The following is a 26,920-nucleotide window of genomic DNA, read 5'->3' as shown; positions in this document are numbered from 1 at the left end:
TAATTTTGGCTTGGTCAGCCTACAGTGCTCACCTACTGAAATCGTTGTACTTGTCCATATAGCATGCCTTGTTCTTGTTGTCCCTTTTAAGTTGTTCATTCAAGAGGTACGAGTGATATGCTTGGCTAAGTGTTCTTCCTTTGGCAGTGTACCTAATTCATGAATGATCCACATGTGTGTCCACCTTACATCACAGTAATCAAAATACAAGAGGGTTCGGTTGTATGGTATAGTTGAAGACTCGCATGTTAAATTATTAGAGTATTATAATATGAGGTGGAGAATTACTCGTATTGAAATAAAGAGGGTGGTATGGTAGAAGAGGATGGGGTGGGTTGAGACTTAGGGAAGGGATGGTGATACGTCTCCGCCTCAACCTAATCCAGTTCTTCAGTCAAAGTTGGGGAGAGAGTTTTGGATCAATTTGGCCGATGAGTTTCTTGATACGACACAGTAGAGCATAAAATGATGCAAGTTTTTTGTTTTGCTTTTGCAACCCTAAAGGCGGATTATGATTCTAGTATTCTGAGATGATCTAAGAAGGTTATTGTCTACTTTTCGTTAGATGCAGTGTGTGGTTGAAAGTCTTTATCCATCCTCTTTGTTTCTTGTCCTCAAGATTTTAGATTCAAGATCTATGTTTGCCAACTATGGTTTTTCCATGATTTTTTATACTTTATAGCTAGTAATCATTAATGAACGTGCAAAATGATTGATCTATCGATTGCTCTATTGACTCAAGATTTGATCAAGCTACTATCTAGTCCGGTTGTTGATAAAAATAGCTTAGGGGTAGAAGAAGTTTTTGTCACGATTGATTATTTTCGCTTAGCACAAACGGAACAGGAAGCGAGAAAAAGGTCCCAATCGATCAACATGTCATTTGTCCCGATGGATCGGATCGTCATCGGCTTGGCAGTGGGAATAATGAATGGGTTCGGTGGGAATTTATTTATAGTTGAACTGTTGGTTGTCATCAACTTCTAATTCCTAGAGATTTGGTGAGTTAAACCCTAATTGAAGACGTACTTAGCATAGACTGTTGGGTTGGTAAGGACACATCCATTCAATTAAACAATTTTAGGATCCTATGAATGCCAAAGTTCTATTTTGGGTTTATTATTCTGTAACATGATTAATCCAAGTACCATAAAGAAATCCCAAACATGCTTCACGATCCATTTAATAATCCGGAGAGGGTGGAATGATGAGGAGGATAAGTGGATTTGTCGCCGCTCCCTTTTTGTTCCCCATCACTTTTGTAGCACGATAAATCAAATAGAAAACGCCATCATTGAATATTCACCATATTCTTTTGCTGAAGATGACCGACATCTTAGCTTGTCGTTTAGCCCCCCCTTCTCTCTCTCTCTCTCTCTCTCTCTCTCTTTGCTGGAAAGCGAGCCGTCCGTTTGGAAGAAGTTAAAACAGAAAAGGAATGGCATGGCAAATCCCGCCCTGACACGAATATTATTCGAACGCCTCTTATCCTATTTAATCTCGTCCCCAAGTTTTAAGTGTCACGCACACTTCGAATAGCACAATTATGCACCACACACAGCACATGTTTACTTGCGCGATTTGTTTACCTGATTCAGATACCCTTTATTTGATTTATAATAGATTTAAGATAGAACAATAGGTATATTTGATTTATTGTGATGACATGACCCCAACCCCACTCTCGTTAAACCCACACGTGGGTTTGACTACATTGGTCACCTGAACACGTGGAGGGAGGCGAGCAACTACGTGGGTCCCGCTACCGCGGGGAACGTGCGTTATCCTACATTCTCCACGTGATTGCAGACGTAACAGACATCACTGTTCCGCGTATCGGCATATGTACCTAAATCCGAATCCACATTTATTCTTCTGTCAGACGAACACCTACTTGTCTATTCGAATTCGTATCAAAGAAGCTGCTGGCTGTAGACTTTGCGTTTACACGGGCACGTTTTCCTCGTCGCTGCCTCAAATCGATGCATATCATGATGTTGCTCGACGACAGCTTTACAAATGGTGCCATGATTGCTTCCTTCCATTGCCACCGTCCTCACCTATTTATCTTGAACTCGAGTAAATGATGTAGGTTCCCCGATTTATGTGGGTAGAATTGACTCGAACACTCTAGACAACAATTTGTCATCTCAATCCGATATTAGGATAAAATATCTGAATCAAAATCTTAATCATACTATCTAAAGATCCAATCACAAATATAAACCAAATCCAACTTGAGCATATACTTCCCTATTTGAATTCGGTTCTAACTCAACCTGGAACCTGAGGCAAGTGTTAATGTCAGGTCGCGTACGAGCCCGGACTGAAGACCCGATTTATGGCTCATGCACACACGTGGAGGTTGGAGGTCGCCTGCCGAGGAAGCAGGCAGATCAAGCGGTGTTGGGAAACGCTCCGTTCCGTAAACAAACCTAGCGCCGTTGGAGTTTGTTTTTCTTGGTGGTTGGGGAGAGAGACGCCGTGACAACACTCCGTCTCGGCCTTAACTACAACTTTGTTCCCAACCGCCCGACCTTCTCACACCCACCGCCTCATCCTCGCGTCTCTCTCTCGCAGAAGGTCCGATCGCATCGCAACGTTGCGTGCAACCGTTTCAGAAGACGCCGCGAGAGTCAACTAAAGCGACGCCGTATGGAGTAATTTGAATCGAAGGTAAAAAAGCAGCCAACGGCCTTCGCGTACCTTTTGTGCCGTGCATCTTATTGTTGGGGAGTCTGGGAGGGGGAAACGCGATCTGCATCGCCGGTACGACCTTCTGCGGCGGAAGCAGGCAGCGTTTAGTCAGTTTCGGAAATAACAGCAGCAGAGAGATGGAAGGAAACTGGTAACTATTCTTACCTCGCCGCGACCGCTCTTGTGGTCGGAGGATATGGGACCCAGCAGCGTTCCGAATGAGAAGATGCAGGCGCCACGTGTAACTGCGAAACGTATGAAATGTGGTGGTTGAAGGTAGGAAAGAGGCGCCAAAAGTGATGAGGGGCGACAGCTGTACTCAATCGAACCGCCTTCCCGATGAAGAGTGATGAGGCGGTCGGGTGTGTGTAACGTCCTATAACCGGTTACTCCCGGTCGCCTCGCGATTCCCTCTCTCATCTATATAATCCCACCCCGTCTCTTCCCCTTCCGTGCTCGTATTTTTCCTATTCCGCCCTTGCCTTCTAACTCTCAGCAGGAGGGGGCGAATCACATACCTTTGTTGCTCGATCCTGTCGTTAGGAGTTTGGGCTGTTGGTCCAAGGATATCGGCGACGGCGAGTTCAGTGGTTGGGCGGAGCAAGGGGATGGATCGGACCAAGGGGTCGTGGAGCACAGAGGAGGACGAGGCGCTGCGGCGGCTGGTGGAGCGGCACGGGCCGAGGAACTGGACTCTAATCGGTCGGTCCATTCCCGGGCGGTCCGGCAAGTCGTGCCGCCTCCGATGGTGCAACCAGCTTTCGCCTCAGGTGGAGCACCGCCCTTTCACGCCCGAGGAAGACGAGACCATTATCCGCGCCCATCGTCGGTTCGGCAACAAGTGGGCCACCATCGCCCGCCTCCTCTCTGGACGCACCGACAACGCCATTAAGAACCACTGGAACTCCACCCTCAGACGCAGGTGCGCGCCATCCGTCCCCGCCGCCTCGGTGGTTGACCGCGAGGGCGAGACGACGGCACAGCCACCGAAGAGGTCTAGCGGCGAAGGGCCGGTGCTCGCGTCGGCGGGCGCGGGGCTTTGCTTGAGCCTTGCGAGCCCGGCCGGGTCGGAGTTGAGTGACTCCAGCCAGCACAGTGCAGCCACGGCGACTCAAGTCGACCGTCCGATTCCCATAACCGGCGACATCAGGGTTCGTCCTTCCCCGTCTTCCTCTTACCCCACCAGCCAGCAGCATGACCTACGTCTCGAGGCCCAGTCTTCCGTTGCCGAGGACGATCTCCTGACATCCCTGACTCTATCGCTCCCCGGTTCGGATCGAATCGGCACATCCAACCGGCACCACACCAGCAGCGAGCATCAGCTCGAAGCGCTGCCACCGACATGGCGCTCTCAGAATCCAGGTGACGATCGGGCGCGGCATCCACCGTTCCAGTTCAGCGCCGAGTTACTGGCGGTTATGCAAGATATGATCCGCAGCGAGGTGAGCAGCTACATGTCTGCGCGCAGCCGCTCCGGAGGCGACCATTCGCGACCCGCCCTGGAACGGATCGGCCTAGTCAAAGATCGATTAGATTAGTCCTCATACAACTGTAATCGCTTACCCTTTTCGATTTCATTATGCAAGACAACTTGAATAAAGAAATTTTAACAAGGGAATTTAATTTAAATGGTCTTCAACTTGCGGACTCTCTTTTAGGTTTCAGTTTCATCGACTCCAGACGGTCACTTGGGACGCGTGGCATCATCCTGGCCATCCGTATGTGGAATTATGTATCCACGGATAATAATAAATGATTGCACAGGTTTAAACGCGTACCACGAGAAAAGGTGTCGGACAGATGATGTGGGGTTGTATGGTCTCCACCGTTGGACCGTCGCAATCCGAAGCCAGTAGACGGATTAGGTGAAGAGTCGAAGGAGTTCGTCCAGGGTTGACCATGTCACCGAAGCAACGTGTTGGGAAGAAACGCGGAATAATTCTTTCCCTGTATCAAAATAGGTTACTCATCAAAATACCAACTTGATATTCAAATGCTAATATCAATCAGCACAGCATAAACAATAGAGCAATAAATCAATCACACAGTGAGACCAAATCTTTTTAACGTGAAAAATCCAATATGGGAAAAACCACGGGACCGTAGTCCACCTCAAACACCTCAAACTTCCACTATCAATAATGATGATAACAAGTTTACAGTAGGTCTTCTCTAGAATAACTAGAGGATCAGAATAACATCAAGAACATAGATCTTGGCTCAAGAATACCATATCTTCATCGCATAGGTGGATCTCCTCCAAAGAGAATTCTAGGTCTCACAGAGTGGATATCGCAGGAAAGTACCTTAGAGAGGGTAAACTGCAGATCAACACCGTTAGGATTGTAGAGTTTGCTGCAAGGATTCTCCACATAAAATTTGGGCCGAAACTGACAACGTTTGGCCACCGATCGTCAAGCAGAAAAACTCAGAAACCTTACTTTCTCTCTCTATTTCTCTTTGCACGTCGTCGCTGTTCACTGTGCATGTACACTGCACGCTGCACGCTGCTCTGCGTTTTTCTTTTCCTTGCATACCCTAATTTGCCTTACTTCACCTTAATTAGTGATTTGGGCTCAATAGGCCCAATTTGTCCAAGCCCACATATGGGCTGTACCCAACAATTCTCCCCCTCCAGCTCATATGGTGGGCTGTACCAAGCCCGCTCTTCGCCTACATGCTTCAAGCTTCTCCTTAGGCAAAGACTTTGTCAACATATCTGAACCATTCTCATTGGTATGCACTTTTTCCAACTGTAATTCTTTCATCTCAAGCACATCACGAATCCAGTGATATCTCACATCAATATGCTTGGATCTAAAATGGTATGTTGAATTCTTGGAGAGGTGAATGGCGCTCTGACTGTCACAGTAAACAGTATATACTTCCTGTTTCAAGCCCAATTCCTGTAGAAACTTTTTCATCCATAAAGTTTCCTTACAGGCTTCAGTAACTGCTATGTATTCTGCTTCTGTGGTTGATAGAGCAACACACTTCTGTAACTTAGACTGCCAAGAGACTGCTCCTCCTGCAAATGTCATCAAGAATCCCGAAGTGGACTTCCTGGAATCAGTATCACCTGCCATGTCTGCATCTGTGTACCCTTCTAACACAGGTTCATCACTTCATCACTGCCAAAACATAAACACAACCTGGAAGTACCTCTTAGATATCTTAATATCCATTTCACTGCTGCCCAATGTTCCTTTCCAGGATTAGAGAGAAATCGGCTAATAACTCCAACTGCATGAGCTATATCTGGCCTAGTACAAACCATAGCATACATCAAACTGCCTACTGCAGATGAGTAAGGCACTCTGGATATTTCTTCTTTTTCTTTCTCACTTGTAGGATATTGTTTCGAACTCAGCTTGAAATGACCTGCAAGTGGGGAACAAACTGCTTTGGCTTTACTCATGTTGAATCTTTCAAGAACCTTTTCAATGTAAGTCTCCTGAGATAGCCAAATCTTCCTTTTCTTCCTATCACGAAGAATCTTCATGCCAAGTATTTGTCTCACCGATCCTAAGTCTTTCATGGCAAAAGACTTACTTAGCTCTCTTTTAAGCTTTTCAATTTTTCCAACATCATGGCCAATAATCAACATATCATCAACATATAGCAGTAAAATAATAAAATCATCATCTGAAAATTTCTTCATAAACACACAATGATCAGATGTGGTTCTATCATACCCTTGGCTCATCATAAAGGAATCAAACTTCTTGTACCATTGTCTAGGTGCCTGTTTGAGTCCATATAAGCTTTTCCTAAGCTTACATACCAGATTTTCTTTTCCCTTGACTTTGAAACCTTCTGGTTGCTCCATGTAAATTTCTTCTTCTAAGTCACCATGAAGAAATGCTGTTTTTACATCAAGTTGCTCAACTTCTAAATTCAAACGGGCAGCCAAACTAAGAACAACTCGGATAGAGGACATTTTCACAACCGGATAAAATATTTCTTCAAAGTCAATACCTTTCTTCTGACTGAATCCTTTCACAACTAGTCGTGCCTTGTATCTTTGTTGTGAGCTATTGTTTTCGGTCTTCAATTTATAAACCCACTTATTCTTGAGAGCTTTCTTCTCTTTCGGCAGCTTTACCAAGTCATAGGTGTGGTTCTCAAGTAAGGATCTCATCTCTTCTTGCATGGCTTTAACCCACTCACTCTTATTCTCATGTAGAATAGCTTCTTGGTAAGTTTCTGGCTCTCCCCCGTCAGTAAGCATAACATACTCATGTGGAGGATATCTGGTAGAGGGTTGTCGCTCTCTAGTGGATCTTCTCAATGGAATCTCAACTGGTGGTGGAGGTGCCTGTTCAGTTGGTTCAGCATCATCAACTGTAGGTGTATCATCACTAGTATTCTCACCATAATCTTCTTGTTCATCTCCCCCATGATCATCATGAACTACAGGTGAAGGAACTGGACCCAAACTCCAAGGAATATAAACAGAGGTTTCTGGCTTCTCAACATTATCACCATCATCAAACAATTGGTCTTCAAGAAACACAACATCTCTGCTTCTAATAATCTTCTTGTTCACTGGATCCCATAATCTGTACCCAAACTCTTCATGACCATATCCCAAGAAGATACATGCTTTTGCCTTATTATCAAGCTTGGACCTTTCATCTTTGGGAATATGAACAAATGCTTTACACCCAAAGACTCTCAAATGATTATAAGATATATCTTTTCCTCTCCATACTCTCTCTGGAACATCACCTTGCAGAGGAACTGATGGAGAAAGATTTATCAGGTCAACTATAGTTCTCATAGCCTCCCCCCAAAATGACTTTGGTAACTTGGCGTGGGAAAGCATACACCTAATCCTTTCTTCAATGGTTCTGTTCATCCTTTCTGCCACACCGTTCTGCTGAGGAGTTTTAGGAACTGTTTTCTCAAGCCTGATACCATGGAACCTGCAATAATTCTCAAAAGGACCCCTGTACTCGCCACCATTATCTGATCGAACACACTTTAGCTTTCTGCCAGTTTCTCTTTCAACATTGACATGAAACTCCTTGAAAGCATCGAGTACCTGGTCTTTAGATTTCAAAGCAAAAGCCCACACTTTTCTAGAATGGTCATCAATAAAAGTAACAAAATAAAGAGCACCTCCAAGAGTTCTAGTTTGCATAGTACAAACATCAGTATGAACTAAATCAATAACATCAGATCTTCTAGATGATGGATATGTCTGAAATGCAACTCTATGTGTTTTTCCAACTAAACAATGATCACAAGATTTAAGAGATGTACCTTGCAACTCTGGTAAGAACTGCTTTCTAGCAAGAGTTTGAAGTCCCTTCTCGCTGATATGTCCAAGCCTCTTATGCCAAATATCTATACTTTCACCTTTTCGAATTGCATTAATCTCTCCTTTATGTAGCTTAGCTTCCATGACATAAAAAGAGTTAATCTTCTTTCCTTTTGCCACAATTAGAGAACCTTTAGTGAGTTTCCATTTACTTTCACCAAAATAATGTGCAAAGCCCTCATCATCAAGTCTACCTGTAGATATCAAGTTAAGACGAATATCTGGAACATGCCTTACATCTTTGAGTATCAATTTGCTCCCAATACTGGTCTCCAAGCAAATATTTCCAATACCCACAATCTTAGATGTACCATTGTTTCCCATTCTGACATTACCAAAATCACCAACAGTGTAAGATCTAAAGAAATCACCATGAGAAGTAACATGAAATGAAGCACCAGAGTCAATTACCCAATTACTGTCCTGAGCTACAAGGCTAACACAACCTTCATCACAGACAATAGTGATATTACCTTCAGCAGCAACTGTATTGGTCTCTTTTTCATTTTTCTTCATTTCATTTTGTTCTCGCTTCCGAAACCTACACTCTTTCTTCATGTGACCTAGTCTGTTACAGTGAAAACATTTGATATCTCTTCTAGACTTGGATCTTCCTCTATAACCATATGGATTTCTGCTATGACTTCTTCCACGTCTTTCTTGTTTTTCAGTAACAAATGCACCAGAAGAAGATTCACCCTGTTCTTTCCTTCTTGCATCTTCATTTAGCAAACTGTCTTTAACCATATCTATGGTTAGAGTCCCCTCTGGCGTGGAGTTACAAATAGTCACCACATACGTTTTCCAACTTTCTGGTAAAGAGCTGAGAAGTAATAACCCCTGCATCTCATCATCTATATTCATTTTCATAACAACCAACTTGTTTGCAAGACTCTGAAATAGGCTTATGTGCTCAATAATGTTACTACCATCTTTATACTTCAAATTTACAAGCCTTCTGAGGAGAGAAATTCTATTTCCCACTATCTTTTTCGCAAAAAAATTTTCTAACATTTGCCAAACAACATCAGCTCTGGTTTCATCTGAAATATGCTCATGCAAGTTTATATCTATCTATCTTCTAATATAGGCAATAGCTTTTCTATGTTGAACTTCCCATTCTTCATCGTCCATAATAGAAGGTTTATCTTTAACCTTGATAGGCTTATACAAATCTTTGCAATAGAGCAAATCTTCCATCAGACGCCTCCAAGTGGAATAATTTGATGAGTTCAATTTAATCATACCATCTGACTGCTCCATTTCAATCACACAAGAAAACTAGCACCAAACAACCTGATGCTCTGATACCACTTGTTGGGAAAAAACCTGTTAATGCGGAATAATTCTTTCCCTCTTTGTGTATCAAAATAGGTTCCTCATCAAAATACCAACTTGATATTCAAATGCTAATATCAATCAGCACAGCATAAACAATAGAGCAATAAATCAATCACACAGTGAGACCAAATCTTTTTAACGTGGAAAACCCAATGTGGGAAAAACCACGGGACCGTAGTCCATCTCAAACTTCCACTATCAATAATGATGATAACAGGTTTACAGTAGGTCTTCTCTAGAATAACTAGAGGATCAGAATAACATCAAGAACATAGATCTTGGCTCAAGAATACCATATCTTCATCACATAAGTGGATCTCCTCCAAAGAGAATTCTATGTCTCACAAAGTGGATATCGCAGGAAAGTACCTTAGAGAGGATAAACTGCAGATCAACACCGTTAGGATTGTAGAGTTTGCTGCAAGGATTCTCCACATAAAATTTGGGCCGAAACTGACAACGTTTGGCCACCGATCGTCAAGCAGAAAAACTCAGAAACCTTACTTTCTCTCTCTATTTCTCTCTCTGCATGCCGTCGCTGTTCACTGTGCACGTACACTGCATGCTGCTCTGCGTTTTTCTTTTCCCTGCATACCCTAATTTGCCTTACTTCACCTTAATTAGTGATTTGGGTTCAATAGGCCCAATTTATCCAAGCCCACATATGGGCTGGACCCAACACAACACTAATCTGCCAACGAATAAATAGTAATGGCGCATCCGCTCCGACAAAGACATTTTTTGAATATGTAGGAACGACGACAGGCCATCAACACGAAATATGGGGACATGGAAGATACAAGTACTTACGAAACAACGACATTATTCTTGGTTTGGCAGCAACAAGCAGTCGAACTCGCTGTCCATTCGACATCTCGTCTAGAAGAAGATTCTCATTGTAAAACTACCAACGAAAAAAGTAGGATTCAATTACTTGAAGAACGATTTCACTTGTATCATTAACGAATCAATCTTTATATTTACTTGCAAACCTCGTATGCATGAATGAGATCCTTCTGCAAAGAATTGGGAAGGAATAGCCGTTCTGATAGATCCTTTGGAGGTTTGTGCAGGCGGCACATCAAGTGACGCTAACCCCTACTTGGCATCAGATTTATCCATCAATACGCAGAAAGAAAAAAAATCTCTAGTTTTTCTACAAAAACCTGCATATGAAAAGCTGTCATGGAAAGTCTAAAATCTCTACCAATTTGTCTTTTGATAAGGGAAAAAGAATACTAAGTTTTCAGCATTACAAGGATCAGGAGAACAGGCATCACCTTCAAAAGAACACCAAATGCTGGCACATAACGAGTAAAACCATTTGCTACAATATACATGTGTAAACCCTTCTTATGATTTCTGTGCATAACATTCTTGGAGTCTCACAACCTTAAGCAGAAAAGCATCATGATATGTATTGCAAACAGATTGCATTAGATGGCCTGTACTCAACAAAGATTAACGTATTTGCTGCAAAAACAGTAGCCTGCAATTATGTTAAAAGCATGAATTCCCAACCAGCAGCCAACTTTAATTTCAAGCATAATATGTACCCTGGTTAAATAAGTTATTATCGTAAATGAAATATGGAGTTTTGATTCCTTAACTTCGTTTCCATACCCTTTCTATACCATAGATCATAACCTATGAGGAATCATTCACGGAATACTCATGCAGGAGAAGTTATTTATATTTATATCCTTCATATAATAAGCCTTAATGATGGAGCAGTTTATCTGAAAACACTTTCTTAATAACTATATATTTTTATTTCTAAATTCAGTAGAAGCATTGGAATCTTATCTTTCAAAATTTCCAAACCTATTTTGTCTCCAGTAAATGGAAATAATAGCTGATATTATCTGAATAGATACTGATGCCCAGATGTTATCTGAAATACTATTTAATCACTCCTCTTAGAGCATAAATTTTTTTTCAAATAATGTCCAAATTTCAAGGGTTTCCATCAGTAAGAACAGCTAATATGAACATGCCTTTTGGCTAGCAATATTCCTGTAATTTTAGGGACAAATAGAAAAGGCAGTTTGGGAATTCAACAATGTAGCTGATTCAGAGAATTAAAGAAGATAGCAATGGTGTTTTTGCTTGGCTTGTTAGGAGATCAACTTTGATAACATTTCAAGATACACTGAATGTGATAGACTGACACATCAGGCAAGGTCCATCTGATCAGGAATCTACCAATTTGATTAAATAATATATTAAGATTGCAAAACATGGTCAGATGATCTAAGTGCAACAGCAGAGTCCATAAGCAACAATTAGAAACCAAAAAGACTATACTATATATTTTTTTAAATCATGAAGATTTAGAAAAAGTATAATATCTATCACACATAAATATTTCTTCAAACTACACAAATAAATTGAAGGTTGGAAAATTATTCTCTTTGTCAAACATTTCCCTTCCAGAGAAGCCTAATGTGTTTTAACAGAAATGGCTTAACTGATACAAAAGAGTGAAATGTATAGGTGTCACTCCATAATACAGAGCCAAACACAAAAGGAAAGATCAATCTGTAGGCGATGCTAATGTTAGTTTTTTGTCTTCTTTTTGTTTGGCCAGCCATTCTAGTGTTGGTAATGCATAATAAAAAAAGAGACGTACATAAAGAATTCACAAGATTAGTATCCAGGATCTATCCAGAAAGGAAATTTATGCCCCAACAAAGAATACATTATCCAGAATGGACATCTTACATAGTTCATAATTAATGTATAATAGCATCAAAGACAGTCTTGTTCATTTAATTACCAGTAAACCAAGAATACAATTGCCATTTGTGGGACAGAAAGTGTCCCTATATTGACAATCTAACCAATGCACCAGGTGATGCACTCTTATACTTCTGCAAAACTATGTTCTCTTTTGATCATCACAAAAAAATGGCATAGCAGAGGATTCATATGCTTATATCAGCTACATAGTGGATTCCTAATATCTTATGCAAAATGAGTCTTCAAATGTATTTGTAGAAATTTCACTTGTTTCTAGAAATTTCAAGTCATAATATTTGGGTATGTCACTTGCAAACAACCAAATTGAGCATAAGTATATAGAAAGTACTTTTTAGAACTTCTGACAACACCAGTCACCACAACATTGCCTTGATCTATGTAGATGCAGTACACCCATGAGTACCTCGTGCTATCTATTCAAACAATTTAACAAACAAAGCTTAGGAATTATAGATTCTCACCTCTTTTTTCTCCTCTTAACATCCAATATTCAATTTGAATTTGCATTACAAAGATTATATTCCAAATCACATATTTCCAGTTTTCAACTGCACACATTCTGCTCCAAAAGAAAAGTTCTTACCGTTTATTCCAAGTGTAAGCATATAAGCTCTAGATGCTCCCATGCTTTTGTCTGATATATAAGTTCTTAAGTTGTCCCAACCAAACTCATCCTAGATAGGCTCTGGAAATTAATTATCCACTATAATATTCCTTGCTTTTAGCCTCCCTATATTTGTGACATAATTTTCTCTTTTTCCCGGCCTAATCCTCAGCTCATATTGATCATTTACCTTCTAGTTTTTGCATATTCATGTTCAAAGAAAAATGATTCTCGAGTTTACACCCTCTTACTGGCATCTCTAGCATACTTGTGGACGCAAAAATCAAGTTCCAGGATGGCAAACTTTTATTTTCTTCATGAGCACAGGACTACATCTCTTATATGTTCATCACTTCCACTTTTTATCTGCTAGCATACTTGAATCATCAATGTGTTCACATACATATAATTGACTTCTAACTCATATGCTAATTCAACTTATCATTTCTGCAAACCAGCCTCATGTCAGACTAAATCTTACTATCTAACCTCAATACAGAGCAGCCACTGATAGAAAGTGATCTATCTCCTCTGACCATATATCCATCACTAAAGCTCCATTTCTTGCTATGCCACTACATCGAAAAGGAATAAGTTGACAGATGTCCTCCAATAGATTATACATGAACATAGTGAAATGTGCGAACTCAGCAGCAGATTCTGAAAAGATGAACCCCATCTAATGGGTTATCCACTACAACCATCGGCTGCATCATCTTTCACAGCCGAACCGATGGCGCAAATCAAATATCGCGCACGAACGCTAGAGGCGCAATAAAAGAAGACACGAGAAACAGATTGGAAACCCTAAAACCAAGGATAGGTGGAAACCGTGATTTCTTGGACGTGAGGGCCGTGGTGGGCAAAGCCCCGTCGACGAGGCGATTGGAGCTGTCCGATAGATCGGCGGCCGCGTGTCCTCCCTCTATAGAGGTCTCCTCGTCGGCGCCTTCTTCGGCGTTCGCATCACCCGCACCTCTCCTTTTCACCTGCCGACCCCTTTCCCTCCGCCGCTTGAATTTAAAATTTGAAGGAAAAACTATTTTGTACTGTATTTGGCTTAATATCTGATTTCCCCAAACTAATTGTATAATATTATACAATTTGAATATTAATTGTTGCACAATACATGAGAAATATTAATTGTATAATAATGCCCTATATTAGTTTATTACAATTAAATATAAAAATGCTTTTATATATGTATATATATATATATATATAGTTTATCATTAAGATATGCCTATTTACATCCTTTAATATTAATAGATATTATAATTCAAATTAAATTTATCGTTATAACCAATATGATTTAATGTATTTATTAAATCATCATTAAACATCACAAGAACTTGAAATTTATGTAGATTATATAATTTTAATATTATAATAAAAAGTAATTTAATGTAGCCAATAATAAGAGCTAAAACTATTTTTACAAAAAGAAGAAAAGAAATTACAGTTGTCGCCGTCGGCAACAAAGCTTCAAGCTTACGTCTTCTTCCACCTCCATCTCACAACCAAGCAGTCGATGAAGGCACCAAGACGTGAGACGTTCCAAATATTAAAGTCAACACACACAATCACACAAGCTACCTCTCCCGAGAAGCCAAACGACTCCTTGTCATCATCCATCTTGCAAAGCACTGGAATCCAATTCTGCTGCTGCAAACGCCATCACCTCCCTCTGTCCTCCATAATACCAATTGACAGGAAGACAAAAGAAGTCGGCAGGCCCTTCTTTTTCTTCTTGGCGCACCCACAACGCGCAACTCTTCATTTGTCCTTGTCCGCCTTGCCACCAGAATTCCCAATTCATGTAGTTCTTGTGCATGTCAAACAATTTTGATAAAAATGGGACTTTTATAGTCATAATAGGCAGCTAAAGAAGATAAAAATTGGATTTTTAAGGGGAAAGAGATGGCGGCGAGTAGATCCAGCGGTCCGTTCTCGGAGTCACCTACCGCCGCCGCGGCCGTGGTTGTTGTTGGGAATCATCTTCGCGAAGCAGCCGATGGAGAGCACAGAGAACGAGAGCTGGACCTCGTCTTTGCCCCACCGGGGCTGGAGGTGAGGACGCCACGTCATCGTCTACGGCGCCGCGGCGGCCGAGGAGAGGGAGACAGGTAGGGGAGCGGCCCGGGGGCGGCGGGAGGAGGACGAGCGGAACGGGAGGGTGTAGAGGGAGCGGAGGCGGCGGAAGCCCCCGAGGGCAAGCACCACCGCCCGGAGCTGCTGCTGGCCGCAGGGCACCTTGACACAGTCGCGGGTGCACATCGCCTCCCAGGCGCTCGTCCTCCGCCAGCCTACGCCACTGCCGTCTCACGGACGCCGCCCTCCCCAGCGTCCGCCCGCTTGAGCAAGCACCAGATCCTCCCCGAGCTCCGCCACCGCTTCCACTCCTCCTCCGATGGATCTCTGCCTCTTGTTCTTCTGGGCGACCACAGCATGTCCGCCGCGGTCATCGGATCCGTCGATCGAACGCCTCTTCATCGACCCTCCACCACTATTCCTTGTGACAAACGGGGGAGGGACGATGAGGAGGTATTCAATCGACGGACGCTGCGTTCGCCGCCGACGAGCATTCTTCCGATCTATTAAAGCAAAACGTCGCCGCTCCGCCACTAAAAACACATTTAGCGTTTTATGAGACGAATGAATGAAATTACGAATTGACCCCTCTCAAATCTTGGAGTCTTTACGTATAGAAAGTAAAATTACCCATATACCCCGAAAATAAAATAGCCTCTACAGTTATATCTTCTTCTAAGAGTAACTAAGCACAGAGAAACGCTAATAAAGTGCTTTAGAATTAGATAAATGCCTTGAGTGTTTGAAGGTTTTAAATTAATGCCTCTTGCTTTTGAAAAAGAATATCGAAAAAAATATATGATTTTTCATCTTTAGATTACAAATTTGGTCTATTATTATGTCTCGCTCACCATGTAAATACAGTATAGAAATTATTGATGCAAATATTAACTCTATTGAATTATTTTTATACGTATATGAAAATATCATAAAAAAATGTATGTTTATTATATGAAAATTCTTTTTTTTTTATTGACAATCTTTTACGGTTGATATCTCTTTAAAAATAATAATTATTTTTTAATTTATTATTTATAATCTTAATATTATTTTTATTTTTTTTTTTCATTCGTTTTTCTCTCGATATCATCGTTGAAAGAGGAAGAAGTGGAGGAGGAGGAAGATACGTGTAGAAATAATTTTCGTACCCGTAATCGAGTGACCTTATGGATGTATCCTTTAGTAGCTTTCACTGATATATATCATATAAACTCATATTAACTACTAACATTCATGATAATAGTTAAATTTATAATGTATTATAAAATATATATACCTAAAATATCTTTTATTACTTTCGCCAATGATTTATCAGTTTCAACATATTTGGAGGAATGTTAATGCTAATTTGAATTTTAGAGTTTCTAATGCAATTGCATAAATTTTAATAAATTTGCAAATCCTAACTCATAGTGATCATTCTAATATTGTTCTGAATGCCTAAAATCTGATGTAATCTTCATTTCTTCTTCTCCATGCCAATATCTCGATTTCTTATACACAGAAAAATGTGATCCAGTACAGTTGGAATGGATGGGATCAGATGGCTGTTTCTCTTCTTGAGACACCTCAATAATATATATTATGTCTCATGACCTTTGCTTTCTTGTTTATTTTTTTATTTTTATTTTATATAGATATGATTAGATTTTGATTATAATAATTAATTAATAAAAAAATCATAAGATTCTTTAGGAGATAATCATGGGGAGTCTTATAATTACTTACTTTACATCTATGTTTCACCTATAAATAGATAGATCAAATTATTTTTTCATCTCTTTTTAGTCACATGAATCAATCAATGAGAGATTATATATATTATTTTATTTTATTTATTCATAATTCATCACTCCCGGTAAGAAGAGGTGAGAAGACGAGTCTATAATTCAATTTACAGATTGACATCGATATCTCTTTTAGATCCGATGATGATGATATATTCGTAGATCATATAAAAATTTTCTAAATTGTATTGAAACATATGCATCATAAATTTAAAATATTATTATTTAAAATTAATTTTTAGATTAAAAATTTTCATAAAAAATATTTGTTTTTTATATCACCCAACACTATCTCCATGGCAATTACCCCCCACACAATCTTCAGCTTTAGCAATGCCAATACCTCAGTCTGGTCCAGCTCTTGTCCTGATAGCTGAATGCCTCGGTGATGACTTATCTCATCGAAGATGACTTATAATCTCATTCGTCAATTAAGAGTTGCAAAACACTTCCATTACACGCTTACGTTCACATGCAATCTTACCAAACTTTGCATGCAAAGCACCTCATAGAGCTTCGAGTGTAATTTCACCCCACACCCCTATTTTTTCTTTTTGTTGAAAGGAGATGTTGTAGTTAGTCACCAAACTCGAGAGGATTTTGACTCGATGTCAACATTAGGTATAAATAATCTGAATATGTTGATTCTCTACAAAAACTAATATTAATAGTGTATCTATAAAGATTTGATTCTTTGATGCTCACATTAAAATTAATAATTTAAAATAAAAAAATATATATATATATAAGACAACATGTTGTGTATTCGATTCTCTGATACTGAGGCAATGATGAGCCGATCTATTTTGATGAAATCTCCACATTCATGATGTGATCGATCCAAAATATTCATCCAATGTCCACATTCAAATATACCTTATCCACGTGATGTTTTGTACAGCAACTTCCGGTGATCCTTCTCCATGATGCGTTTCGAACAGTTCCAACCCACACAATAATTGGTCCGGTCCAATCTAAGCCAGCTCAGTGTTGTCACTTCACTTGCCGTGTCTTTCATGCATCACAAACAACGTTAAAGAATGCTATGCCCTCAATTGGATCCATTTTCCCCTGTAAATACAAAATCGATGTCTTGATCACAATAAAATAGTCTTTAGATGTCTTTTTTTGTCCTTCGTATTTGGCCGTCTGATCCTCGACCAGCGCAGCTCGGCCGACGCTGGCATCACCGCCCGATGCTTTGCCCCGTGATCCCGCTGTCCCCGAATTATTCGCATAATTAAAGCGCACGTTACCCACGCACACTATACGACGAAGTCGCCACTCACGAGCGCCTACGATCCCACAGTAGCATACCATTCGGAGCTGCGTGGGACCGAAGAATGCTTCCAGTAAGAGGCCAGTTAGACTCTGGGTAACCGATGGACGTGTATAAATAATTGACATCGCTTAAATCACCCGTTACGGCCTGGTGCTTCGACTGACGTTAACTTGACCCCACGCTCGGCGGGCCCCACGACAGGCGCCATATGTCGTCCGTGCATCTCTCGGAGGGATCTTTTTTAGCCGTCGGTAGCTCCGTGAGGTGAGATCCACCGTCCGCTTGGGGCGTCGGCAGGCGGCTCCGACAGACGCCCGCATCTCCCGCCGTGGACAGCCCAGCTGTCGCTTCTTCCCGCATCCGACGGCCGGGATCTCTCCACCGCCACTGCGGCAGCGCCGTGGTCCCGTCGCCATCGCGCCTCGGTCGGCCCGAGCGAAGCGACGGCCCCCCGGCTGCCAGTGTGCCACGTGCTGCAGTGCTCGCTGGGCCCACCGCTCCCCCTCACCCCATAACCCAACCCATCGACTCACCCGTTCCCCCCCGGGCTCGCCAGTACATGGCGCGGTCTCTTTCTCTTTCTCTCCGTCTGAGCACTCCAGTACGACTTTAGTTTCGATCTCAGAATGCGAAAGACGGCGCCGCAGCACACCGAGAAGCGAACCTTCCCGACGCGGCCTCATTAATGAACGAGATGACCGACGACGGCATTCGTGGCTCCGATCGTCAGAAGAGTCGGGACGCGAAACAAGCCGCACACACACTCTCTGTCTCTCTGCGTCGAAGCAACGAACGAAGAGCTGTTCTTTTTCACGCCGTCTTTATCATACTGATCGCCTTTACCCGTGTGTTTTGTGGTTGGAGAAAGGCACCTTCTTCGGGTGGGACCCTATTCGGGGCTGGGTAACCGAGAAGGGTGATCGGAGGGCGTGTGGTTTAGTATCGTGGAAGATTAAACCTTAAGCTCCGTATCACGTGAAGTTTAGACTTCTGCCAAACGGACGGCCCAGATCGCTCACGTTGGTCCGGTATATAAGTGTCGACTTCCCCTCCCTCGCTCTGTTCAACTCACTGACCTTTCTTTCGTGCGTTAACTGTGGAGATGTCGGTGCGAAGAACTACGCACCAATTGAGCAGCGGGATGATCGTGTCGGGGCCGCCGGAGCCGCCGAAGGAGCGGGCGCCGGCGGTGGGGTTGCGGGCGGCGCCCTACACCGGCGGAGACGTTCGCAAGTCCGGCGAGCTCGGTAAGATGTTCGACATCCCCCCCGCGGACCCGGGCGCCCCCTCGCGGCCTGTGTCCAAGTCCCACTCCGGGCCGCTCGCTCGGTCGGCCCCCTCCTCTGGCTCCGGCCCGGTTCCGAGGAAGACCTCCGGTCCGCTCGCCCAGATCCCGCCGACGGGACTCATCACATCCGGCCCCGCTCGGTCGTCCGGCGGGCAGCCGGAGCTGTCGCCCAGACCGGCGAGGAAGAATAAGGGCGAGGCGTATGGGGGGGCGGTGACGGCGCCGGAGGAGGAGGCGTTCGCGTTTGGGGTCTCGAGGGTGTGGAGGTGGGTTCTGGTGGGGGTCTTCGTGGCGGGGTTGGCGGCGGGGGCGTTCGTGTGGGTGGCGGTGGGGCGGCCGGAGATACTGATCGGGGTGGCGGCACTGATGGCTGCCGTGGGGGTTTTGGCGGTGTGGAATTGGTCGATGGGGAGGAAAGAGGTGGAAAGATTCTGGCGGTGCTACCCGAACACTTCGATCGATTCCAGAAATCTCCCAATTGGGAAATTTGTTAAAATCACTGGGGTAAGTTCTCTTTGTTTACTTTTTGGTAATTAATATTTGCTTCTTTCCCCCTTTTCCTGATATTATCTGAAATATTTCATCTAATTACAAAATTGATGCGCGGTTGCAGTTATATTGCAATGAATCATCCAATCTTGAATGGTTCTTCTCTTGATGTCATTTTGGCTGCATTTACTGGAACACCGATTTGATTTTAATCTAGCTGAACACAGTGCCTTGTAGGGTTCCAGACACTAATGGTAATCGCCAACAATTATGCCCCAGATGCATTCATTTTACTATTAAAGAAGCTTGATGCTTAGAGCCCGCTAATGTGGAACAAATTATACTAGATCAGGCTAGCAGGAGGCACATAGTTACTCCATTGGGGTATCTCTGTAGACATATCATATTTCTCACTCATTATCTATGGTGGATCAGTCTAAATCAATATGTTAAAGTCTTCTTGTTTTAAATCCTGTGGAAAGAACTGGAAAGAATGAGATAAATGAAGTGAATAAAGATTAGATTTATGTGGACTATCCTCAGTTGTATTGTATCTTAGGAAATCATTCAAATTTTAAGTGGTAGTTTAATGAGATAACATAAATGACATTCCAAAACCTGCATATGTTTTATAAAGACATTGTAGTCTGTTTTGCTTTGCTTGATATTGAAATTTCCCACATTTTTCCATGATTAATGTATAACATTGGTATGCAGCATGTCACTTGCGGAAGCATCCCTCTTGAATCATCTTATCGAAATATTTCCAGGTGCATATATACGTCGACCGAGCTATATGAGTATAAGCACTTCACATGGGGATTGAAATATGCTGAGGTCAGTCTTTGAATATATTAACAAGTAGAGTAGTCATTGCTGTACGCTTAATTTTAATCTTATCTTCACTCGTGTAAGCAACATAGAAATGCCATCAAGTACTTCATGTGTAGTTCACAAAAGTTGATGTGTGTATCCCATACTTGGCAAAATGTGATCTCCATATGCTTTACTTTTAATACTATACATGCCTTTCTTGCATTAAACAAGTTATGAAATGTTGTCGGGCCACATCATAAGAGATGAATTTAACTTTTTTGGTTTATTCTGAGTTAATATTTTCCTAAAAGTATAAGAATTAATGTAGTTAGTTAGTTCTAACATAGAAAGTTCATAAATGTTTTTGCCCTTTACTTCGAGATAACCACACCACCTAGGTGTCTCGAATTGTACATGGTGGGCTAGGAGGTTGTACAGAAGCGGCCCATCACATCAGTGCTCGGATGTGATGCGAAATAGACAAGGCTTCTCTTATCATTTTAACCAATGAGAGTATAAAAGTTAGTTCAAAAATAAAGAGTTAAGTTAACAACTTAGATGAACAAGAAGTCTCTTTAAATAAATGCCTTAGGTATTTTAGATCAATTATTCAACAAGATAAAGAGATCAATAAAGATATTATTCATAGAGTAAAAACAGAATGGTTAAAATGGTGAGGGACGTCAGGAATCTTGTGTGATGATCGGATACTTTTGAGATTAAAAGAAAAATTTTATAAGACAATTGTGAGACCAACTATGTTTTATGGATCTGAGTGTTGGGCAGTCAAGAAACAAAATATACAAAAAATTTATGTTGTTGAGATGAGAATATTGAGATGGATGTGTGGAGTTATTAAGAAAGATAGAAAAAGAAATACATTTATTCGTGAACAACAAAGTATTACATCGATAGAAGATACGATGAGAGAAAATTATTTAAGATTGTATGGGCATGTGCTTGACCTCGGGATAGGATAGACAAAAGAGATGAAATAATTAATGTTAGTAGTATGAGGAGAGGTAGAGGAAAATCTAAAAAACTTTAATAGAAACTATAAATAAAAATATAAGTAATCTAAATTTAACTAAACATATGATTTTTTATAGATCTCAGTGGCAGCAAAAAATCTATGCAGCCAACTCTAAATAGTTGGGACTTCAATTATTGTTACTAAAAAAATTACAAAAATCACCGTTGATGATTTCCGATGTTCAATCATTAGACTGAAACAAATAGAAAGCCTTCTGATTATTGCATATGATGTTCAAGTTAATATTATGACAAGACAATTTGCATATCTTCAATTCCTGATTGTAAATGGGAAGTTTCTCAATGTTGCATTAGAATTCAAAAAGAAGGAATTTTGTAAAATCAACAAGTTGATAACATTTGTGAGAGACAAACTTGCAATAGATACTGCGATAATTGAGCCATCATGTGCAGAAAAAGCAAGCGAATCAACAAATGCCTATTTTACTGAGCGTGCTTGATAAGGTGGACATTTATGAATCTCATGAATTAAGGTTCTTCCAGGATCTGCCTTGGATTCTAAGATCGGAATTGACCAAATTAAATCACAGGATTGTGTTTTTCCAGAACTATCAGAAGGAGTTTGAGATTAACAGGAAATATGTTGGAGATAAAACAGCATCAGCAGGATGGATGGATGAGCCAGAACCAGCTCAAATTACCAAGAATTAACTCAACTGTCAGGAAAATCTCAATTTACAGGATAAGTTGGATCAACTTGGTGTCAATAGACACAAGCTGACTTCTGACTGTTCCTGATGATCACTTAAAAAATTGGAAGGATTAGCATTGGGCTTAGAGGATCAAATCACTGCTGGGCGATCTGCAAACTATGTGATGAATCCATGACCTGCATGGATCAAAGGTGGTTGGTATTGATTTATGACACAATAGACACAAGACCTTTACCATCATAAGGGAAAAAAGAGTTTTCCAGTTTATGAGGACTATAATAGTAGAATGATAATTGACAAATAAAAATAGTGTAAAAGTTTGATCAGCCTTTAGTATCATGTGATGAACACTAAGGAGATGTGCAAGGTGCATGACAGCATGAGCATAATTTTACAAATTAGAACAAATTCAAATAGGAGATGATTGGGTTGCCTGATAAACGGAAGAAGGCATGATGAGATAGACTGTAATGAAGTGAAGCGATGTGGAAATCATTATGAGCAATTTTAAAGAACAATGGGCAAATACCCACTATTTTGTTGATTTGGGTTGTAGATTAGTCGAAACTGACAAATCTTTCTTTCTGTAAAGCTTTTAAGCTCGCTGTCAGCTGTCCAACATTAATCATATACTAACATTAATCATTGAATTAGTTCTAAAATTAGTTTCCACATTGCAATCCCAAAAGAAAGACCTGACTTTTTGCATCTCTTACAAAAACCCAATAATTTCTCTAAATGAGTTTGAATAGCTCACATATGCTGTAAACACTAAGTGCTCAAGGTTATATACTTCCTGTATGTTCATTTAATTGTTGATATCAATGTCGAAGAAGTGTTGCCTAGTGTTGACTAGTTTTTTTGCTCATTTTGGCAGAGGTATGTTGCAGATTTCTATATATCTGATCCAGATACTGGGACAAGGTTTCTTGTGAGAGCAGGAAATGGAGCCAGAGTTACTTGTTTTGTTAAACCTGCAACTGTCATGGAAATAAACAAGGATAATAAAGAGCTATCTCCTGACTTTCTAAGTTGGCTGACAGAGCACAATATTACCAGTGGTAGTCACATAATGCGCCTTAAAGAAGGGTAAGACATTTTGAAATTGACTAAATAGAATATGGTGATTTCATGTCATGCTCCAATTAGAGTATTCATTTATTCAGCAGAGGCTTTAAATTTGGGAATTTTTATATTCCATTTGTATATTAAGCATAAATATACAAAATCAAGTGATGAAAATAAAAATATACAAATATTATATATAGGCTTTTGTGAAAAGGATAAGTAGCGAAGGCGGTATTCGAGGTCAGGACTTTGCAATAATCAGTCAAAATCTTTACTGGTCAGCACCTACATATAAGATGTTATTGTTGGGTCTTGAACTTGATCGATTGAGGCTTTGAGTTAACTCAACTAGGAATGCTTTCAAGTAGAGTTTTTGAATGTTGATTTGTACCAAAATAGATTGGATAAACGGGCTGCACTTTACCATATGTACCGGACAAACATGAAAAGGAGGAGCATAAGCTTGAGGCAATAATTATAGATCCATGTTCTGAGGATTCAATCCCCACCATTTACCGCTCACATTATTTCACATTCTGATATATAGTATTCTACTTTTGAGGATGAACAATAAACTGATCATTCTCTACTTCCAAGTAATAGCCACCTCATGGTGTAATATGTTTCCTTATGCACAAGGCCTTTCCCTTTATAACTGATTCATAGTGCTATCTGAAAACTTGATGTATAATTTTAGAAAGACCAATGGTTTAAAATGTTCACAAAGTTATTAATCTGAGTGATACATACCTATTTCGATTAACTTGATGTATACATATTTCGATTTATATTAAGCAAAAAAAAAAAAGAGTAAATTCTTTCAAGTGAGTTCTTTCCGATGATGTCTGAAGTTTCCTTGAAATGATTTGGAAGACTATTTAAGGGTTACAATGATCACTTGTTGCATTTCTAGGTAGGTTACTGTTGGAGAAAGCACCATAGTGGGAAACCGATGGGAAAATATCTTCTCTTGCTTCGTTCATATCATATGTACATCTTCGGTGTTGTGTACTGTATCCATTATTCATCAGTTTTTAATGGAAAGGATAGTTATTATAAGGATTTTGGAGTAAAAGTTGAAAAAAAGAGGACAGATTGCAGTAGTCATCAAACTTCTTAGCTTTGAAAGCTGGTGCGTGTCAGCCTTCTCTAAATCATTATGCCATTTAAGTATTGGTGATATTTAAAAGAGATGCCAAATTATTATGCCTCTAGATCTCCAGTCTCTAGTGTTATTACTGCATCTTTACCAGCAAGGTATGCTTGTACTTTCTTGTTTAAGATCACCAAGCTAATCTGGATGAACTTGATATCATTCTCATTTCTTTTTATTGTCATTTTATTTCTTTGTATATTGGTTGTTGTTCTCTTTATGAATTCAGTAAGCATTTAGTCTTGATGATGACATGAGAAAGCCTTTACTGTTGTCTTTTGAACTTCCATAGTTTTATGTTTTCAATTTCATCATCACATTTGCTGAACATGATAGGTATATCAAAGAGGGCAATACTGCAAGTGTGATGGGTATCCTCAGGAAGCATGAAAACCTAATCATGATCGATCCACCGGAAGATATCGTATCAACTGGTTGCCAATGGAGGAGATTTTTCTTTCCGATGTCTGTCGAGGGCCTCATCCTAATAGGAGATGAACGACCGGATGAGGTGGTATATCAGGTGTAAGTACTGTAAAGCCATCCCATCCTTCCTCTAGTCTCCAGCCAAAGAAGAGAACAGGTGAAACTAGATGAGCTTTACATATCCATGCATACCTTCTTTCTCTGCTTTAGTTCAATGTCGATCCAAAATAAAGTGTAGAGTGTCTACAGATGTAATCTGGCCTTCTTCAGTTTCAGTAGGTCTTTTTTGGCTGAAGTCGGATTTGTATGTATTTCTTGTACATTGATGTGGCATAAACTAAGATGAGGGTGGCAAGCGATAAAGCCTTCTCATTCTGCTTATCTGTGAGAACCTTCATGGCTGGTTTCGAGTTGAAGCCTGTGGACATTGTAATGAAGAAGAACAAAGAAAGTGTACAGTTATTCTTCTTCCCTGTAATATTGCAGCTAGTAAACCTAAATGATTAGCTGCTACAGAGTACAGCATACATCTCAAGTGTCATCGTCGATAACAATGATGATGAAATCGCATCGGGAGCGACTGCCATTCGATATCCCTGTTGCGTTTCTCGGCCTCTAATGCATGTATCCTTTCAGAAGAGTAGATGAATTGATTTAGTGTTGACAAGTTACATTAAAATTTTGAATTGAATTTGGGTATCATATTTCTAAAAGGAGGGATGAAATTGGAAGAATAATATATGCTGCTGACCTGTTATTATTTTTTTCCTGATTTTTTTTAATACCATGAGATCGAAGATATCTTATCAATCATATTTTAAATACCTTAATATGAAATTACATGCTTTTTTTTGTTCCTTCTTTAAAATTTCTTTTACATTTACTATTTTCTCACAGTTGCTCAAATATACCTAAAATTGGCAAAGATCCAAAGGAACATGCTTGTCCTCCAATGAAGGATTGCTTCTCGAGTAACTAGTTAGTTGCCAATTCAATGGTGACGAATGATACCATCTATTCGATCTGACAATGATCCGTCACGAGAAGTTCAGGATAACTTGTAACAAGGTTTCCGTAGGTGAACATGTGGAAGTACCATTATCGAGACCCATTGACGAGGACGACCGTGAATGCGTCAATAGCAATTCTTGTTTCAAGAATTTGGATTTGGTGTGAAATAATCTGATGAATATATTATTCTTAATCTTAACTTAAGTATTTTAACTAATGATTTAGGAATACATATAACACTGTATGTGATCAACTCTAATTTCAAATCGATCTCATTATAATTCTTAGATCCGATGATAATATATTTATAGATCTGATAAAAAAGTTCTGTATATGATTCAGAGTCTCATTTTCTATCGATCAATCAATCAATGACAAGATAAAGTAATATATGCAGAATATTTTATTTTGGATAACATCGACCCATCTATGGTAACGTAAGATGGAAAGCGGTCTTTCCACCGTAGAAAGAAAGATGGAAAGCGGTCGTCATTAAGATGTCACAAAAATACATATCCAAGGAATAAGACGTAACATCTTTACACTCATCCGACGCGACCGAGGCAGTTGATCCCCTTCTTCACTCGTCCGTGTCTTTTGCGGCAGGCATGGGGGTCCCGATGAACCACCACCGCCGACGCAAGGAAGGCGATGCCCGTCACTTATGCGTGCTTCGCTGGTGCGAGCAGACGAATTGGTCGGTGCGTGAGGCTTCATGGGTTATAGCTGCTCTACGGGGTAGTAAAGGAATAATTAGATTCCGCTCAACTTTTTGATTCGCACGAAAACGTCTCAGATAAGCTTACACATACCTCTGATCATCACACCGCTCCTTCCTGGAAAATCCCCTCACCGCCCTGTGAGTATACTACCATCAAGATTTCGACGATTTGAAGGTAATAATATATTTTTTGGTCACACTATCTATTCGCGGGTGTGTGGTAACAACACGTGGGGTGATCATATCGTACGTCAGTCTGAAAAATCTGCTTACTAGCCGGTGGAAATACCGTCGTCGAATTTAGACGATTTGACGTCTAAAAATTTTTTGGTAACTAACTTTTCTTGATTG

The 26,920-nt window shown here is 40.6% G+C and overlaps 2 protein-coding genes and 1 long non-coding RNA gene across 3 annotated transcripts; 2 read left to right on the top strand and 1 right to left on the bottom strand.

Annotated features, from left to right (window-relative positions):
- Window positions 1-3,142: 3,142 nt before the first annotated feature.
- On the top strand, window positions 3,143-4,315 carry LOC135608387 (transcription factor MYB77-like). Its single transcript, XM_065101211.1, has one exon. It carries the CDS (start codon window positions 3,306-3,308, stop codon window positions 4,233-4,235), a length of 930 nt encoding a protein of 309 aa, XP_064957283.1. The 5' UTR covers window positions 3,143-3,305; the 3' UTR covers window positions 4,236-4,315.
- A 5,183-nt stretch (window positions 4,316-9,498) lies between these two features.
- LOC135608392 (uncharacterized) lies at window positions 9,499-13,736 on the bottom strand. The gene is made up of 3 exons (XR_010485512.1): window positions 13,563-13,736; window positions 10,357-10,462; window positions 9,499-10,268 (listed from the first exon to the last, which is right to left on the bottom strand). It is a non-coding gene; the product is annotated as an uncharacterized LOC135608392 (long non-coding RNA).
- A 5,031-nt stretch (window positions 13,737-18,767) lies between these two features.
- On the top strand, window positions 18,768-25,315 carry LOC135608385 (uncharacterized membrane protein At1g16860-like). The gene is made up of 4 exons (XM_065101208.1): window positions 18,768-19,683; window positions 20,386-20,505; window positions 23,068-23,279; window positions 24,748-25,315. Exons 1-4 carry the CDS (start codon window positions 18,994-18,996, stop codon window positions 24,938-24,940), a joined length of 1,215 nt encoding a protein of 404 aa, XP_064957280.1. The 5' UTR covers window positions 18,768-18,993; the 3' UTR covers window positions 24,941-25,315.
- The last annotated feature ends 1,605 nt before the right edge of the window (window positions 25,316-26,920 follow it).

This window comes from Musa acuminata, chromosome BXJ2-3 (genome assembly GCF_036884655.1).
Source record: "Musa acuminata AAA Group cultivar baxijiao chromosome BXJ2-3, Cavendish_Baxijiao_AAA, whole genome shotgun sequence".
NCBI lineage: Eukaryota > Viridiplantae > Streptophyta > Magnoliopsida > Zingiberales > Musaceae > Musa > Musa acuminata.
Note: the sequence above shows the minus strand (reverse complement) of the source record. Positions and strands in the feature narration are given on the sequence as shown.

Bases quoted from the DNA above. Each gene is read 5' to 3' on its own strand.
- LOC135608385 (XM_065101208.1), top strand. From the start codon at position 18,994: ATGTCGGTGCGAAGAACTACGCACCAATTGAGCAGCGGGATGATCGTG. The intron at 19,684-20,385 runs GTAAGTTCTCTT...ATTGGTATGCAG, and splicing joins AATTTGTTAAAATCACTGGG to CATGTCACTTGCGGAAGCAT. The intron at 23,280-24,747 runs GTAAGACATTTT...TGAACATGATAG, and splicing joins ATAATGCGCCTTAAAGAAGG to GTATATCAAAGAGGGCAATA.
- LOC135608387 (XM_065101211.1), top strand. From the start codon at position 3,306: ATGGATCGGACCAAGGGGTCGTGGAGCACAGAGGAGGACGAGGCGCTG.